Source organism: Eleutherodactylus coqui, chromosome 13 (assembly GCF_035609145.1).
Source record: "Eleutherodactylus coqui strain aEleCoq1 chromosome 13, aEleCoq1.hap1, whole genome shotgun sequence".
In the NCBI taxonomy this organism is placed as follows: domain Eukaryota; kingdom Metazoa; phylum Chordata; class Amphibia; order Anura; family Eleutherodactylidae; genus Eleutherodactylus; species Eleutherodactylus coqui.
In genome coordinates this window covers 10,647,935-10,667,936 of record NC_089849.1, presented here as the reverse complement: position 1 = coordinate 10,667,936, position 20,002 = coordinate 10,647,935, and the positions used below count along the sequence as shown (strand labels likewise).

At 41.3% G+C, this 20,002-nt stretch overlaps 1 protein-coding gene and 1 long non-coding RNA gene across 2 annotated transcripts in view; both read right to left on the bottom strand.

Annotated features, from left to right (window-relative positions):
* Window positions 1-2,640: 2,640 nt before the first annotated feature.
* On the bottom strand, window positions 2,641-4,894 carry LOC136587841 (uncharacterized). The gene is made up of 2 exons (XR_010787506.1): window positions 4,774-4,894; window positions 2,641-4,178 (listed from the first exon to the last, which is right to left on the bottom strand). It is a non-coding gene; the product is annotated as an uncharacterized lncRNA (long non-coding RNA).
* A 192-nt stretch (window positions 4,895-5,086) lies between these two features.
* The window catches only part of LOC136588506 (breast cancer anti-estrogen resistance protein 3 homolog), a 28,937-nt gene continuing 14,021 nt past the window's right edge, over window positions 5,087-20,002 (bottom strand). The window contains exons 7-11 of the mRNA XM_066587772.1: window positions 17,267-17,382; window positions 15,114-15,285; window positions 14,381-14,486; window positions 6,296-6,490; window positions 5,087-5,834 (exon numbers count right to left, since the gene is read on the bottom strand). Of these exons, the coding sequence (XP_066443869.1) occupies window positions 5,644-5,834; window positions 6,296-6,490; window positions 14,381-14,486; window positions 15,114-15,285; window positions 17,267-17,382 (780 nt within the window). The 3' untranslated portion in view covers window positions 5,087-5,643. The remainder of the gene's footprint in view (window positions 5,835-6,295; window positions 6,491-14,380; window positions 14,487-15,113; window positions 15,286-17,266; window positions 17,383-20,002) is intronic.

Genomic DNA, 20,002 nt, shown 5'->3' with positions numbered 1-20,002 from the left:
TGAGGTAATTATCCCCCTCTACTCTTTATTTAGTGAAGGCACACTGGTGATAGTGATTTTTGCCGTAGGAAAATCGAAGCAAAATTTCAATTTTCCTCGAGTCAGCAGTACTTTTTCTTGCAAGATGATCGCTGCAGCTTGCAACTTTCTCGCAATAGACAATGAGTTTCTAATGTTAAAAACGCGGTGCACAAAAATGGCAAGTTCGTGTGATGCTATAAAAAAAAGGCTACATAGGGAAACATGGGAGATTTAAATAAAAATAAACAAAAAAACACAGGTGGCTGGGCTCAGACTCACAGATTTTGGCCATGTAATGTAATTAGTTGCTAGAAAAATCTATAATGCTTGGCCAGATCAGTGGCAAAAGAAGACCTGGCGCCAAAGATGGCTGATTGTCAGAGCTGATACTGGCATGGATATCGCACAACTGAGAGAAGCAGTGCAAAACCGAAAAACATGGAGGGAGCGAGCCTTGAGGGTCACGGAGGCTCGTAAACGGCTAGCAACAAACAGTTGTAAACTATTGATGGCCTATCCTCAGGGTAGGTCATCAAATTGGAGCGCCCCCTTCGTAAATAGATGAATGGAGAGATCTCTGCACTGTCTCCTGAGACATCTATACATAATTATTAGAGCGCCCCCTTGTTACAGTCCTGGATATAATACGGTAGATGAAGAGAGAGATCTCTGTACAGACCGCATATTTTGTATTTCAGTCACACTTCAGTAGCGGTGAGCGATTCCAGCGACCTGATTGGTTGTTGGGTACACCCCCCCCTTTGGAGATGTGCACGAGTGGGCGGCCCGTTAAATAAGCAGCAGCACGGCCGTAGAAGGGTCGGTAACTAACCCTAAACCTAACCCCCCGCGGGTCTCGTGAAGTAGTACTCCTGCAGATCTCCAAAGGGGGGGGGGGGTGTACCCAACAACCACTGAGATTGCTGGAATCGCTCACCGCTACTGAAGTGCAGCTGAAATACAATATATGCGTACAGGCCCCTGATATATCTATCCATAATTATTAGAGCGCCCCCTTGTTACAGTCCTGGGTATAAATAGATGATGGGAGAGATCTCTGTACTGACCCCTGATATATCTATACATAGTTATTAGGGGGCCTCTTTGTTACAGTCCTGGGTATAAATAGATGATGGGAGAGATCTCTGTACTGACCCCTGGTATATGTATATATAGTTATTAGAGCGCCCCCTTGTTACAGTCCTGGGTATAAATAGATGATGGGAGAGATCTCTGTACTGACCCCTGATATATCTATACATAGTTATTAGAGCGCCCCCCCTGTTATAGTCCTGGGTATAATAGATGATGGGAGAGATCTCTGTACTGACCCCTGATATATCTATACATAGTTATTAGAGCGCCCCCCCTGTTATAGTCCTGGGTATAATAGATGATGGGAGAGATCTCTGTACTGACCCCCTGATATATGTATACATAGTTATCAGGGCGCCCCCTTATTACAGTCCTGGGTATAAATACATGGGAGAGATCTCTGTACTGACCTCTGATATATCTATACATAGTTATTAGAGCGCCCCCTTGTTACAGTCCTGGGTATAATAGATGATGAGAGAGATCTCTGTACTGACCCCTGATATTTCTATACATAGTTATTAGAGCGCCCCCTTGTTACAGTCCTGGGTATAATAGATGATGGGAGAGATCCCTGCACTGACCCCTGATATATTATACATAGTTATTAGAGCGCCCCCTTGTTACAGTCCTGGGTATAATAGATGATGGGAGAGATCTCTGTACTGACCCCTGATATATCTATACATAGTTATTAGAGCGCCCCCTTGTTACAGTTCTGGGTATAATAGATGATAGTAGAGAGCTGAGTACATTTACCTCACTGTATATACCTGCGTGTAGCAGAGCTGAGTCTCTAACTCCCCCTCTCTCTTTATCCCTCACCATTGGAAACAATGGGAGAACGTCGTGATCCTCTGCCGCATTGGGGGATTCCTTCAGCCCTGCAGGGATACAAGGCTGGTTCCATATGATAACGCTGCGTATCCAGGAGTCTTCACATGTTTTCAATGGGGTCGGCTGTTGCGCTTCAGCCGCTAGGGACCGTGAAGGCTCTCACTCATTTAGTTGCCCGACACCTCACTCACTCACTCACTCACTCACATCAAACTTTAGGCTTTTACGGCCGGCTCTAACAGGATCTAACGAATTTAATGACAGCAAAGTCATCCATCAAAAGTCACGCAAAGGGGTCAAAGTGGATGCAAGAAAAAGCCTGCAGGCTTATTTATATTAGATGGGACTGCTGGATCTGCGTTCAGGTGTCCGGCTATCCCCGATGGGCCCGTTGAGATGATCTAGTGGCAGCGCCCATAGTTCTTGGGATTGCTGGGGGTCCTAGTTGGTGGACTGCCACTGACCACCCTTATCCTGTGGCTTGGGGGTATAAGCCGGCTCCAGTCTAGCAGAAGCCGAACAGTTCTATCCTGATAGGTGCTACATCTTTCTCATATACTTTGTTTCAATCCCTCCTTATTCTCAAGATCTCTGCTTGCTGTGACTGAATGGGGCACACAGTTACAGTTTGTATTCCAGGCTCTGTCATCAGATTCCACAGTGAAACTAAAGAAAAACCAGCAGCGCTATGGAAAAATAAGCTTTAATATATATCAAAAATGGCAGAAACACAAAAAACTACAGAAGAGAAAGCCGTTGTGAGAGTTACTGGGCGCCACATAAAGTGCTGATCTGTGGTTACAGACGAGGAAGCTCAGCGACCACAGACAGCAAAATTCCTTTAATCAGGCATCGCCTGCACCTGCTATGTGCTGGATTATCAAATCTGTATTCTCAGGTAGTCATCGGAGTCCAAATGGAAACGCAGAGTCTTCGGCCATCACCAGGATCCGTGATCTTACACATCAGATCATCATCTGGTAACCAAGTGCTGGAATATCAGATGCCGGATTAATGGAATTTCACTGTGTAGGATAAACAGCTGTCATAATACAAGCAGAATGACAAGATGTGCCCAGAAGTATCTCCATACGTGCCGGCAGTGTAAATACAGGCAGGATTTCCCACCAGCTCGGAGGCAGAACCCCTTTAATTTGAGAGCCTGCAGAAGCTGCCCATTTTCTCTGCCCCGGGGGGGTGTGAATACTTTTTACTGCTGTGGTGTCACAGTAGGGTGCGATTTGTTACATCCAGAACATGAAATATGTAATGGCTTGCATCAAAATGCAACTTTTACGAAAAACTGTTACAGTCATTGGTAGTGGGCGGTCTTGGATGGACATTCAACATTTCCACTGTGCTTCAGCAGAAAATCAGTCGCCCTGAACGTGCAGCTGTTTAACCCCTTCATGACCGCAATACGTCTTTTTACTGACCTCACTGATGGACTTTACACCTGCACATGCATCTTTTAAAGGCAGTGGCTGATTACTGACAGCCAGGCTCCTGCTCTAACAGCCAGGGATAGAGAAACCTCAAATCCTGGCACTTTTACCCCTTCTATGTGAGATTCAATAGCAACTGCAGCATGCAGGCAGATGACAGGGGGAGGGGCACTTTCTGTCACCCATCAGCACCCGCAGTGCGATCACAAGGTAACCAGTGGGTTCCCATAAGTCTGACAAAACCCTCCATGTCTGCCATGTAACTCAGCCTATTAGATCCCACCTCCCACAGAGTCTAATAGGCTGCTGTCATAGGCTTAGTAGAATGCGCTACATAGGTACTGCAGTGTATTAATCCAGTGATCAAACAATCGCATCTTCAATTCTCCTTCAGGGGCTAAAAAATAGTGTCAACAAAAGTTCAATAAATTTTAAATTTCGAAACAAAAACAAATTTTTTTCCCCACAAAAACCTGTTTTAAATTGATATTATGAAAAAAAAGTTAAAAAGTAGCACATAACGGGTATTACTGCGCCCATAACGACCCGGAAAATGAAAATCTTTTATTTATCGATCTCGCATGGTGAACGACGTGAAAAGAATTTAAAAAGTAACGCCAGAATTACTATTTTTCTTTTTCTCGCCTCCCAAAAATGTAATAAAAAGATGATCCAAAGGTCCCCCCAAGCCGGTACCAATAAAACTACAACTCATCTGGCAGACACAAGCCCTCACAGAGCTCCGGGGCCGCACAAATAACACTGTTGTGGGTCTTAGGCCTCATGTCCACGGGGAAAATCAGGCCCGCTACGGATTGTACATGGAGAATCTGCAGCGGGTCCCTCCTGCCCCGCGGACATGAGGGCTGAAAATAGGAATTTAAAAGAATTAACTCACCCGCAGCGGACCGGGAAGGTCTTCTCTTCCTCACGGCCGGATCTTCTTTTTCGGCCGGCGGATGAACTCGTCACGCCGGCGGCACGTTGCCGACACGTTGCCGGGCACATCCGCCGAGCTGAAGCAAGAAAGATCCGGCGGTGAGGAAGAGAAGACCTTCCCGGCCCGCTGCGGGTGAGTTAATTCTTTTAAATTCCTATTTTAGGTCTCCCGCGGATCTGGACGGCTTCCATAGGCTTCAATAGAAGCCCGCGGGAGCCGTCCCCGCGGGAGACCCGCACGAAAATGGAGCATGGTCCAGATTTTTTCATGCTCCATTTAAAAAAAAAAATCCCTTTTATTGACCATCCGCGGATATTTATCTACCCGCGGGTGGTCAATGCATCCCTATGGGGTGCGGATCTGCGTGCGGGAGAAGAGTTAAAATCCGCTGCGGATTTTAATTCTTCTTTTGCCCGTGGACATGAAGCCTTAGGCTGGATTCAGACGACTGTATATCGGCTGGGTTTTCACGCCCGGCCGATATACGTCGTCTCTCTCTGCAGGGGGGGAGCCTGGAAGAGCCAGGAGCAGTGCTCTGAGCTCCCGCTCCCTCTCTACCTCCTCTCCGCCCCTCTGCACTATTTGCAATGGGGAGAGGTGGGATGGGGCGGGGCTAATTAGTGGCATTTAGCCCCGCCCCTGTCCCGCCTCCTTTCATTGCAAATAGTGCAGAGGGGCGGAGAGGAGGCAGAGAGGGGGCGGGAGCTCAGTTCCTGCTCCTGCTCCTGGCTCTTCCTCCCCCCCCCCCCCCGCAGATGAGGACACTGTATATCGGCTCGGCGTGAAAACCGAGCCGATATACGGTCGTCTGAATCCACCCTTGGAACGCTGCGATGCCAAGGCAGCTGGTTTTCTTTAAAAAATGTATTTTTATTGTGCAAAAGTAGTAAAATTAAAAAAATCTCCATAAACTTGGTGTCGCAGCGATGATGCTGATCAGATGCGAAAGTTGTGCCAACGAGTTGTGGCTTTTGCAATGCCACTATGAGAATCGCTAGTACTTTAGGCATAAAATAGGCAGGTCACGAAGGGGTTAAAATCTGCCATTTCCATCATGCCCTAACAGTCTTGTTGGTTGGATGTGGTAGGTACGTGCAGTAGGTGGAGGTCTAGGGGTGGGTGTTTACAGTCTTCACAGTGGCTTCTCACCCTATGGCCCCCTTCACTGGACCTCGATGGCCTCGGTTGAGTGGACCGAGCACCTTGTTCTCGGGTCTTGCTGTCCTATGTTCAGTTATGGTGGTCACGCTCGGTGGTTGACCCGGTAGTGGGCATGCACAGGACAAGATGCCCAGTGACGTACATCTAGTGGATGGAGCTAGCCAACCTATTCCGTTGAGTCTCAGGTTCCAGCTTTTGGGACAGAACATTCAGAATTTGGTCAAACTTCTTATATCTTTCCGCTTGCTCCGCCGTCGCTCCTTTACTTCCCCAAAACATCCTCAAGGAAAACTCTGTCTTGAAGGCTTCCCTCAGTTCGGGTTGAGGAACGAACCCTGTAAGAAGACGAGCACCTTAATAGCTTATCACTTCAACATCCTCTTTAACCCAGGTTTCCATCCAAGTGGGTCATCTAAAACCTTGTGCCCGCACCCTTAGGGCGCCCACCCACTGGCGATTTTTTTCCCCTGCGAAATTCGCAGCATTTTTTTCTCTGCAGGGGTCTATGGGACTTGTAATGTTAAAATCGCGATCGCGCAAAATCGCGATTTTGCGGTAAATTGTGATTTTGCGCAATCGCGATTTTAACATTACAAGTCCCATAGACCCCTGCAGAGAAAAAAATGCTGCGAATTTCGCAGCGAAAAAAATCGCCAGTGGGTGGGCGCCCTTAAAGGGGTTTTCAGATGAGTCCAACAGGGAAGGGCGGGGTTTGGCAGTATACTGGTACCTTCTATCACCTGATATCCAGCATTAGACTTTTAGCCCACTAATGGCTTCCATCACCGTCTCTTACCTTCCAACTTGGACTCGGCGTTGTTGTTGTAAAGTCCTGCATTATCAGCATATGATCGGGCAGCTTGCAGCACTCGAAGCAGACGTCCACAGCTATCCTCCACTGCACCAGCCCAGTCATCCTCTCCTTCCAATGCCTTGATTACCGGCAAAATGTGCGGAACCACAATGTCATTGGCTGACGGAACCGAGAGGCCTGGTGGGCAGGAGGCAAAGTACAGAAGACCATGTAATCCAATGCACAATAAGAAGAAGGAAAAAGTCACATAAAAGTTACACTGAAGAACATCATATACAGCAGACATACGAGAGGCAGTATTATAGTAGTTATATTCTTGTACATAGGGGGCAGTATTATAGTAGTTATATTCTTGTACATAGGAGGCAGTATTATAGTAGTTATATTCTTGTATATAGGGGGCAGTATTATAGTAGTTATATTCTTGTACATAGGGGCAGTATTATAGTAGTTATATTCTTGTACATAGGGGGCAGTATTATAGTAGTTATATTCTTGTACATAGGGGGCAGTATTATAGTAGTTATATTCTTGTACATAGGGGGCAGTATTATAGTAGTTATATTCTTGTACATAGGGAGCAGTATTATAGTAGTTATATTCTTGTACATAGGGGGCAGTATTATAGTAGTTATATTCTTGTACATAGGGGGCAGTATTATAGTAGTTATATTCTTGTACATAGGAGGCAGTATTATAGTAGTTATATTCTTGTATATAGGGGGCAGTATTATAGTAGTTATATTCTTGTACATAGGGGCAGTATTATAGTAGTTATATTCTTGTACATAGGGAGCAGTATTATAGTAGTTATATTCTTGTACATAGGGGGCAGTATTATAGTAGTTATATTCTTGTACATAGGGGGCAGTATTATAGTAGTTATATTCTTGTACATAGGAGGCAGTATTATAGTAGTTATATTCTTGTATATAGGGGGCAGTATTATAGTAGTTATATTCTTGTACATAGGGGCAGTATTATAGTAGTTATATTCTTGTACATAGGGAGCAGTATTATAGTAGTTATATTCTTGTACATAGGGGGCAGTATTATAGTAGTTATATTCTTGTACATAGGGGGCAGTATTATAGTAGTTATATTCTTGTACATAGGGGGCAGTATTATAGTAGTTATATTCTTGTACATAGGGGGCAGTATTATAGTAGTTATATTCTTGTACATAGAGGGCAGTATTATAGTAGTTATATTCTTGTACATAGGGGGCAGTATTATAGTAGTTATATTCTTGTACATAGGGGGCAGTATTATACTAGTTATATTCTTGTACACAGGGGGCAGTATTATACTAGTTATATTCTTGTACATAGGAGGCAGTATTATAGTAGTTATATTCTTGTACATAGGGGGCAGTATTATAGTAGTTATATTCTTGTACATAGGGGGCAGTATTATACTAGTTATATTCTTGTACACAGGGGGCAGTATTATACTAGTTATATTCTTGTACATAGGAGGCAGTATTATAGTAGTTATATTCTTGTTCATAGTGGGCAGTATTATAGTAGTTATATTCTTGTACATAGGGGCAGAATTATAGTAGTTATATTCTTGTACATAGGAAGCAGTATTATAGTAGTTATATTGTTGTACATAGGGGGCAGTATTATAGTAGTTATATTCTTGTACATAGGGGGCAGTATTATACTAGTTATATTCTTGTACATAGGGGGCAGTATTATAGTAGTTATATTCTTGTACATAAGGGGCAGTATTATAGTAGTTATATTCTTGTACATAGGGGGCAGTATTATAGTAGTTATAATCTTGTACATAGGGGACAGTATTATAGTAGTTATATTCTTGTATGTAGGGGGCAGTATTATAGTAGTTATATTCTTGTACATAGGGGGCAGTATTATAGTAGTTATATTCTTGTACATAGGGGGCAGTATTATAGTAGTTATATTCTTGTCCATAGGAGCAGTATTATAGTATTTATATTCTTGTACATAGGGGCAGTATTATAGTAGTTATATTCTTGCACATAAGGAGCAGTATTATAGTAGTTATATTCTTGCACACAGGGGGCAGTATTATAGTAGTTATAATCTTGTACATAGGGGGCAGTATTATAGTAGTTATATTCTTGTACATAGGGGGCAGTATTATAGTAGTTATATTCTTGTACATAGGAGGCAGTATTATAGTAGTTATATTCTTGTATATAGGGGGCAGTATTATAGTAGTTATATTCTTGTACATAGGGGCAGTATTATAGTAGTTATATTCTTGTACATAGGGGGCAGTATTATAGTAGTTATATTCTTGTACATAGGGGGCAGTATTATAGTAGTTATATTCTTGTACATAGGGGGCAGTATTATAGTAGTTATATTCTTGTACATAGGGAGCAGTATTATAGTAGTTATATTCTTGTACATAGGGGGCAGTATTATAGTAGTTATATTCTTGTACATAGGGGGCAGTATTATAGTAGTTATATTCTTGTACATAGGAGGCAGTATTATAGTAGTTATATTCTTGTATATAGGGGGCAGTATTATAGTAGTTATATTCTTGTACATAGGGGCAGTATTATAGTAGTTATATTCTTGTACATAGGGAGCAGTATTATAGTAGTTATATTCTTGTACATAGGGGGCAGTATTATAGTAGTTATATTCTTGTACATAGGGGGCAGTATTATAGTAGTTATATTCTTGTACATAGGAGGCAGTATTATAGTAGTTATATTCTTGTATATAGGGGGCAGTATTATAGTAGTTATATTCTTGTACATAGGGGCAGTATTATAGTAGTTATATTCTTGTACATAGGGAGCAGTATTATAGTAGTTATATTCTTGTACATAGGGGGCAGTATTATAGTAGTTATATTCTTGTACATAGGGGGCAGTATTATAGTAGTTATATTCTTGTACATAGGGGGCAGTATTATAGTAGTTATATTCTTGTACATAGGGGGCAGTATTATAGTAGTTATATTCTTGTACATAGAGGGCAGTATTATAGTAGTTATATTCTTGTACATAGGGGGCAGTATTATAGTAGTTATATTCTTGTACATAGGGGGCAGTATTATACTAGTTATATTCTTGTACACAGGGGGCAGTATTATACTAGTTATATTCTTGTACATAGGAGGCAGTATTATAGTAGTTATATTCTTGTACATAGGGGGCAGTATTATAGTAGTTATATTCTTGTACATAGGGGGCAGTATTATACTAGTTATATTCTTGTACACAGGGGGCAGTATTATACTAGTTATATTCTTGTACATAGGAGGCAGTATTATAGTAGTTATATTCTTGTTCATAGTGGGCAGTATTATAGTAGTTATATTCTTGTACATAGGGGCAGAATTATAGTAGTTATATTCTTGTACATAGGAAGCAGTATTATAGTAGTTATATTGTTGTACATAGGGGGCAGTATTATAGTAGTTATATTCTTGTACATAGGGGGCAGTATTATACTAGTTATATTCTTGTACATAGGGGGCAGTATTATAGTAGTTATATTCTTGTACATAAGGGGCAGTATTATAGTAGTTATATTCTTGTACATAGGGGGCAGTATTATAGTAGTTATAATCTTGTACATAGGGGACAGTATTATAGTAGTTATATTCTTGTATGTAGGGGGCAGTATTATAGTAGTTATATTCTTGTACATAGGGGGCAGTATTATAGTAGTTATATTCTTGTACATAGGGGGCAGTATTATAGTAGTTATATTCTTGTCCATAGGAGCAGTATTATAGTATTTATATTCTTGTACATAGGGGCAGTATTATAGTAGTTATATTCTTGCACATAAGGAGCAGTATTATAGTAGTTATATTCTTGCACACAGGGGGCAGTATTATAGTAGTTATAATCTTGTACATAGGGGGCAGTATTATAGTAGTTATATTCTTGTACATAGGGGGCAGTATTATAGTAGTTATATTCTTGTACATAGGGGGCAGTATTATAGTAGTTATATTCTTGTACATAGGGGCAGTATTATAGTAGTTATATTCTTGCACATAAGGAGCAGTATTATAGTAGTTATAATCTTGTACATAGGGGGCAGTATTATAGTAGTTATATTCTTGTACATAGGGGGCAGTATTATAGTAGTTATGTTCTTGTACATAGGGGGCAGTATTATAGTAGTTATATTCTTGTACATAGGGGGCAGTATTATAGTAGTTGTATTCTTGTACATAGGAGGCAGTATTATAGTAGTTATATTCTTGTACATAGGAGGCAGTATTATAGTAGTTATATTCTTGTACATAGGGGGCAGTATTATAGTAGTTATATTCTTGTACATAGGGGGCAGTATTATAGTAGTTGTATTCTTGTACATAGGGGGCAGTATTATAGTAGTTATATTCTTGTACATAGGGAGCAGTATTATAGTAGTTATATTTATGTACATAGGGAGCAGTATTATAGTAGTTATATTCTTGTACATAGGGGGCAATATTATAGTAGTTATATTCTTGTACATAGGGGCAGTATTATAGTAGTTATATTCTTGTACATTGGGGGCAGTGTTATAGTAGTTATATTCTTGTACATAGGGGGCAGTATTATAGTAGTTATATTCTTGTACATAGGGGGCAGTATTATAGTAGTTATATTCTTGTACATAGGGGGCAGTATTATAGTAGATATAATCTTGTACATAGGGGACAGTATTATAGTAGTTATATTCTTGTATGTAGGGGGCAGTATTATAGTAGTTATATTCTTGTACATGGGCAGTATTATAGTAGTTATATTCTTGTACATAGCGGGCAGTATTATAGTAGTTATATTCTTGTACATAGGGGGCAGTATTATAGTAGTTATATTCTTGTCCATAGGAGCAGTATTATAGTAGTTATATTCTTGTACATAGGGGGCAGTATTATAGTAGTTATATTCTTGTACATAGGGGGCAGTATTATAGTAGTTATGTTCTTGTACATAGGGGGCAGTATTATAGTAGTTATATTCTTGTACATAGGGGGCAGTATTATAGTAGTTGTATTCTTGTACATAGGAGGCAGTATTATAGTAGTTATATTCTTGTACATAGGAGGCAGTATTATAGTAGTTATATTCTTGTACATAGGGGGCAGTATTATAGTAGATATAATCTTGTACATAGGGGACAGTATTATAGTAGTTATATTCTTGTATGTAGGGGGCAGTATTATAGTAGTTATATTCTTGTACATGGGCAGTATTATAGTAGTTATATTCTTGTACATAGCGGGCAGTATTATAGTAGTTATATTCTTGTACATAGGGGGCAGTATTATAGTAGTTATATTCTTGTCCATAGGAGCAGTATTATAGTAGTTATAATCTTGTACATAGGGGGCAGTATTATAGTAGTTATATTCTTGTACATAGGGGGCAGTATTATAGTAGTTATGTTCTTGTACATAGGGGGCAGTATTATAGTAGTTATATTCTTGTACATAGGGGGCAGTATTATAGTAGTTGTATTCTTGTACATAGGAGGCAGTATTATAGTAGTTATATTCTTGTACATAGGAGGCAGTATTATAGTAGTTATATTCTTGTACATAGGGGGCAGTATTATAGTAGTTATATTCTTGTACATAGGGGGCAGTATTATAGTAGTTGTATTCTTGTACATAGGGGGCAGTATTATAGTAGTTATATTCTTGTACATAGGGGGCAATATTATAGTAGTTATATTCTTGTACATAGGGGCAGTATTATAGTAGTTATATTCTTGTACATTGGGGGCAGTGTTATAGTAGTTATATTCTTGTACATAGGGGGCAGTATTATAGTAGTTATATTCTTGTACATTGGGGGCAGTGTTATAGTAGTTATATTCTTGTACATAGGGGGCAGTATTATAGTAGTTATATTCTTGTACATAGGGGGCAGTATTATAGTAGTTATATTCTTGTACATAGGGGGCAGTATTATAGTAGATATAATCTTGTACATAGGGGGCAGTATTATAGTTGTTATATTCTTGTACATAGGGGGCAGTATTATATAGTTATATTCTTGTACATAGGGGACAGTATTATAGTAGTTATATTCTTGTATGTAGGGGGCAGTATTATAGTAGTTATATTCTTGTACATGGGCAGTATTATAGTAGTTATATTCTTGTACATAGCGGGCAGTATTATAGTAGTTATATTCTTGTACATAGGGGGCAGTATTATAGTAGTTATATTCTTGTCCATAGGAGCAGTATTATAGTAGTTATATTCTTGTACATAGGGGGCAGTATTATAGTAGTTATATTCTTGTACATAGGGGGCAGTATTATAGTAGTTATATTCTTGTACATAGGGGGCAGTATTATAGTAGTTATATTCTTGCACATAAGGAGCAGTATTATAGTAGTTATAATCTTGTACATAGGGGGCAGTATTATAGTAGTTATATTCTTGTACATAGGGGGCAGTATTATAGTAGTTATATTCTTGTACATAGGGGGCTGTATTATAGTAGTTATATTCTTGTACATAGGGGGCAGTATTATAGTAGTTATATTCTTGTACATAGGGGGCAGTATTATAGTAGTTATATTCTTGTACACAGGGGGCAGTATTATCGTAGTTATATTCTTGTACATAGGGGGCAGTATTATAGTAGTTATACTCTTGTACATAGGGGGCAGTATTATAGTAGTTATATTCTTGTACATAGGGGGCAGTATTATAGTAGTTATATTCTTGTACATAGGGGGCAGTATTATAGTAGTTATATTCTTGTACATAGGGGGCAGTATTATAGTAGTTATATTCTTGTACATAGGGGGCAGTATTATAGTAGTTATATTCTTGTACATAGAGGGCAGTATTATAGTAGTTATATTCTTGTACATAGGGGGCAGTATTATAGTAGTTATATTCTTGTACATAGGGGGCAGTATTATACTAGTTATATTCTTGTACACAGGGGGCAGTATTATACTAGTTATATTCTTGTACATAGGAGGCAGTATTATAGTAGTTATATTCTTGTACATAGGGGGCAGTATTATAGTAGTTATATTCTTGTACATAGGGGGCAGTATTATAGTAGTTATATTCTTGTACATAGGGGGCAGTATTATACTAGTTATATTCTTGTACACAGGGGGCAGTATTATACTAGTTATATTCTTGTACATAGGAGGCAGTATTATAGTAGTTATATTCTTGTTCATAGTGGGCAGTATTATAGTAGTTATATTCTTGTACATAGGGGCAGAATTATAGTAGTTATATTCTTGTACATAGGAAGCAGTATTATAGTAGTTATATTGTTGTACATAGGGGGCAGTATTATAGTAGTTATATTCTTGTACATAGGGGGCAGTATTATACTAGTTATATTCTTGTACATAAGGGGCAGTATTATAGTAGTTATATTCTTGTACATAGGGGGCAGTATTATAGTAGTTATAATCTTGTACATAGGGGACAGTATTATAGTAGTTATATTCTTGTATGTAGGGGGCAGTATTATAGTAGTTATATTCTTGTACATAGGGGGCAGTATTATAGTAGTTATATTCTTGTACATAGGGGGCAGTATTATAGTAGTTATATTCTTGTCCATAGGAGCAGTATTATAGTATTTATATTCTTGTACATAGGGGCAGTATTATAGTAGTTATATTCTTGCACATAAGGAGCAGTATTATAGTAGTTATATTCTTGCACACAGGGGGCAGTATTATAGTAGTTATAATCTTGTACATAGGGGGCAGTATTATAGTAGTTATATTCTTGTACATAGGGGGCAGTATTATAGTAGTTATATTCTTGTACATAGGGGGCAGTATTATAGTAGTTATATTCTTGTACATAGGGGGCAGTATTATAGTAGTTATATTCTTGTACATAGGAGCAGTATTATAGTAGTTATATTCTTGTACATAGGAGGCAGTATTATAGTAGTTATATTCTTGTACATAGGAGCAGTATTATAGTAGTTATATTCTTGTACATAGGAGGCAGTATTATAGTAGTTATATTCTTGTACATAGGGAGCAGTATTATAGTAGTTATATTCTTGTACATTGGAGCAGTATTCTAGTAGTTAGGTGTTTAGTTTACATTCATCCAGGTCTCTCAGGGCTGGTTTCAGCTGCTTGTGAAAGGCGATGGCGCTGTCGGTGTGGGTCTGACGTAGCACCTGCCATGTTTGTTCCAGACGAGTAACCTGCAAAGAACTATTTTGTTTTAACAAGTGCCTAAACAGTTAGGATTTAGTAAAGCATGCTACATAATACATATGACACAGGACACCTAACAGCTGTTTATGCATTGTAGTGTTTTGTAATATTTTAAGTTAACACAATGGCACAGATCAGCATTGGTGAAACCACAGAGGATTTGTAGCATTCCCTCTTAAAGGAGGTTTGCCACTACTTAAAATTGCTTCATGGCCACTCTGTATTTCCTGTTTGCAGCTGACCAGGACATGTGACTACTGCAGCCAATCAGTGGCTATACAAGGTAACTGCCGTGGCCAGTGATTGGCTGCAGTAGTCACATGTCCTGGTCAGCAGGATGCAGGAAGTACAGGGTGGCCACGAAGCAATTTTGAGTTGTGGAAAAACCCATTTTACATAGATTTGATTTAAAATCTGTCTCAACCAGCAAAAATGACACAAATGACGCTGGATGTACCAGTCACACCGGTGACATAAGGCTAAGGCCCGCACGCTGCACACTTTATCTGCTCCTCTGATTACATGGATACTAATATTTTGATGCACAAAAATCTGCAGGTCTTTAAAGAAATTTGCATATTTTAAGACTCCTGACCGCTTCGAGCTGTCCTCACCTGCGGCAGCATCAAAGCTTTCATGACAGCAGAAAATGCGAAGAGATCCCCTGCAAAGTCTTTAAGCTCAGATGCCAAGCAGATGATCCGATGCAAGGTGTGCGCCCGCTCTGCGACTGTTCCAGTGCAGCCCAATATGTCCACAGCGATGCCCAGAGAGAGCAGGTGATGTCTGTGCAGAAGGAGGAAGAGCGTTATATATCCATGACATAGAAGGAATCTGCATGAGTAGTCGAGTCACTGTGTACATACATTACTTATCCCGTACTGATCCGGAGTTACATCCCGTTTTATACTCCAGAGCTGCACTCACTATTCTGCTGGTGGAGTCACTGTGTACATACATTACTTATCCTGTACTAATCCTGAGTTACATCCTGTATTATACTGCAGAGCTGCACTCACTATTCTGCTGGTGGAGTCACTGTGTACATACATTACTTATCCTGTACTGACCCTGAGTTACATCCTGTATTATACTTCAGAGCTACACTCACTATTCTGCTGGTGGAGTCACTGTGTACATACATTACTTATCCTGTACTGATCCTGAGTTACATCCTGTATTATCCTCCAGAGCTGCACTCACTATTCTGCTGGTGGAGTCACTGTGTACATACATTACTTATCTTGTACTGATCCTGAGTTACATCCTGTATTATACTTCAGAGCTGCACTCACTATTCTGCTGGTGGAGTCACTGTGTACATACATTACTTATCCTGTACTGACCCTGAGTTACATCTTGTATTATACTCCAGAGCTGCACTCACTATTCTGCTGGTGGAGTCACTGTGTACATACATTACTTATCCTGTACTGCTCCTGAGTTACATCCTGTATTATACCCCAGAGCTGCACTCACTATTCTGCTGGTGGAGTCACTGTGTACATACATTACTTATCCTGTACTGATCCTGAGTTACATCCTGTATTATCCTCCAGAGCTGCACTCACTATTCTGCTGGTGGAGTCACTGTGTACATACATTACTTATTCCGTACTGATCCGGAGTTACATCCTGTATTATACTCCAGAGCTGCACTCACTATTCTGCTGGTGGAGTCACTGTGTACATACATTACTTATCCTGTACTGATCCTGAGTTACATCCTGTATTATCCTCCAGAGCTGCACTCACTATTCTGCTGGTGGAGTCACTGTGTACATACATTACTTATTCCGTACTGATCCGGAGTTACATCCTGTATTATACTCCAGAGCTGCACTCACTATTCTGCTGGTGGAGTCACTGTGTACATACATTACTTATCCGGTACTGCCCCTGAGATACATCCTGTATTATACCCCAGAGCTGCACTCACTATTCTGCTGGTGGAGTCACTGTGTACATACATTACTTATCCTGTACTGATCCTGAGTTACATCCTGTATTATACTCCAGAGCTGCACTCACTTCCTCAAAGTGATGCGAGGCGGTTTTTATATAAAAGTGCCTCACATCCAGGGGGAAAACCGCATGTTGCCGACTGTGATGTCACGGACAGATATCGCACTCGCCCGTGTGAAGTTATACTCAGAGAGGAAGTGAAGCACCTGCATTCCAAACCTCTTATGGAAACAATCTGGTTAATCTCGCCCCGGGGCGTTTGTCACCCTGGTTACACGCAGAAGTGTTTTATAAGCTCTCCGGTCAGGAGAATCGCGGCTGCTCAGCCAAGTCACTTACAACAGTCTGCAGGGCGGCTGAAGAACCAGAGACACTTGTCCTGGTCTGTAAACTACCAGCTGTCACTTCCTCAGCCTTCGGGCCCCTGCACTCGAGCGTGTGGCGACAGCGTATTACGTGCGCAGGTTTTGCGCGCTTAATGTGTTGTACAATTCTGCCATGGGCAGCGTGTATACGCCAAGAACGTGCCTGGCGATTGGGGGTGCGCAGCTGCTACGCAATGTCATTAAGTACTTGCTGTGAGTGGCACGCAGCGAACGACGCTTGTGTGAGGGCGCCCTTAAAGGGCTCGTCCAGATTATAAAGCATGGCTGCTTTTTTCGAAAAACAGCACCACACCTGTCCCTGGGTTGTGTCTGGTACTGCGGCTGAACTCCATTGAATGATATTGAGCTGTGAACTCACACAGACCTTGTGGTCAGCCGCCATGTTTTACACACTCTGTACAGTATGTGGTACTGACCTCTCCAGCAGATCCCGTCTGAGCTGTTGTCCGTAGGGCAGTAGTATCAGCTCCAGCCCCGAGGGCGCCCCCATACTCCTCTGCTGCTCTTTGGTAACGCCCCAGATACGGATCTCCTGTCAGAAGGAGTGTAACATCACAATAAGCAGCGCTCCACCTTATAGATCCCTTCTCAAGCATCATTAACCCCTTAAGAACAAAGGTGTTTCAGTCTTACAAGGACCAGATGCTTTTTAGGGATTTGACTGCCCGATTTTTTTTTTCTTTCAGCCACCAAAATGATTTTTGCTGCGTTTTTTTTTTCTGTGACATAGGGTTATTTTTTAGTTTCAATTTTCACGGACTTATTTTTTTTCCGATTTTCAGTTTTATTGGGGGTAAAAATGTAAAAAAAATGATTTTTTTAACATATATATTTGTTTTTTTAAATTTGTATATTTACACTAAAATGAAGTCTAGGATCGGGTTCCTCATTTTATTTCGGACTGTTGATATATGATATGTATGGTTTTGGTTTACAGGGCGCACATGGCAACAGTTTTGGTTGGCGTCGGCTTTGGGTCATTTTCTTTTTTATATTTATATATATATTTTTTTTTAATTTTATTCTGTAATTTTTTTAAACTTATTTTTGTAACATTTTTTTTTACCATTTATGATGTCATATAAGACCTCTGGGGGTCATTCACATTCTCATTTTTTTAATTTCACACTTTTCCCCTGTAGCTGGGGCATCCATGGGAGACGCATCCATAGGAGCCCCAGTTACAAGGGAAACATCCCCCTGTAGTGACAATAGTCGCTGGCAGAGCTGATCAGGGTCGGCTAGGACCCTGCAGCTCTTTTGTAACAGGTGGAGCCTGTGGGCATGTGATCGCCGGGTCGCATAGCGCTATGTACCCGGATAAGTAGAAGGCTGAGGCTGAGTTAAAAACTGCTTCTCCTCTGGGTTCTCTGCTGTGTCTAACAGCTGAGGACCCAACCTGCTACTTCATTGCAGCAGCAGAGGCTTTAATCCTGCACCATATTTTTGCTATCGGCGGGACTAAAGCCCAGGACCAAGGGCTGTTTATTTACCACACTTGATCCTTAACTGGTTAAAGGGGTTGTCCCACCAAAATAAGTTATTCTGTAGCCACAGGATAGAAAGAACATGCTGACCGGTGAGGGTTCAAATACTGGAATCCACTGATTCCAAGAGAGACGGTCCGGTGCATCCGTGAATAAACGGAGGGGTGGCAGTACTTGTGCGCCGTATCTCCATTCCTTTCAATGAGATTGCTGGTTTTCGTCTTGTCCGAGCGCTCCGCTACCTCCAGCAATCCCAGTGAAATGAATGGAGTCGCAGCAAGCGTGTACAACTGCCGGTCTGTTCCTTCAGGGATGCTCTGGACGGCTGTTCTTGGGATCAGTTTGTGTTCCAGAGGTCGGACCCCATTCTGGCAGACCTTGTCCTGGTATTTCATGCTAAAGAAAGTGCTGCCTAAATTGGACCTATTACCCCAATATACTGTCACTAGAGATGAGTGAGCACGCTCGGTAAGGTCAGTTACTCGAGTGAGCCTCGCTCATCTTGAGTAACTGCCTTCTCCTCTGAGCATGCTTAGGGGGAAGCGAGGGAGAGCGGAGGGGAGCAGGGGGGAGAGAGGGAGAGAGATCTCTCCCCCCCCCCCCCCGCTAACCCCCGCAGCCCCCCTGAGCATGCTCAGAGGAGAAGGCAGTTACTTGAGATGAGCGAGGCTCACTCGAGTAACTGACCTTACCGCTCATCTCTAACTGTCCCACATGTGCCGTCATAATGAATCCAACATTACCTTTATCTTTGGCCAATGTGTCTCCTATGCGAAGATATCGGCCAATAGGTTTCTCCTGTGCCATATTCTAACGAGCCCCGGACCATCTGATGGGCCACCCATTGAAGGGTCCGGAGCTCATTAGCATAAGGTAGAGGAGAAACTTATTGGCCGATATCTTCACATAGGAGACACATTGGCCAAAGATAAAACTAATACCGGGTTCCGTATGTCAGAGCGTATGTGACAATATATTGAGGTAATAGGCCAAATTTAGGTGACAGACTGCCTTTAAAAGTTCAGACGCTGACATGCAGGAATGCTACCTTTCAATAGGTGGTGCTCTAGAGGTATTGTTCCATCTTGCTATTTGCATAAATTTCCCAGAAGAACATGCATAAGTCTCCTCACACCTACTACACCTTCCTGACCTACATTTCCTCTGTAACAGCCACAGATGGGGAAATGTGTAGCTAGCTGCTGCTTACCAGAGGTGCCAGGAGCAAGACCCTAGGGTGATAAGCTGTTTGCCTCGGGCCCTGCATTCTGGGAGGAGTTATACATCTTGGCCCACCCCCTTTGAGGCATGCTAAAATCTAGTCCTGGGTTCAATGACCTGGGATCTAATTACCAGTTTGAAAGGAGTCATGGGGCTCTGAAAAGTGCCTTCATATCTGGTGCTGGTCACAGGGTTCTGCATGACAGAGGAGTCTAGTGGTCAACAAGCTCTGCACATGCAGTAAAAGAGGTCCCTACAGACAGCCTCAGAGCCTTTTTAGTCCCTCACAGGACAAGACCGTCCATCTACTCACCACAACTCTCATCATCTACAGATCTGCCTGAGATGAAACTGCATGTCTAGTTTTGCAGCAAAATGACAGCTTCTAGGGGCTGGATTGTTTTTTAAAAAAAGGTGTATAAACACAATCCAGAAACGCCGGCG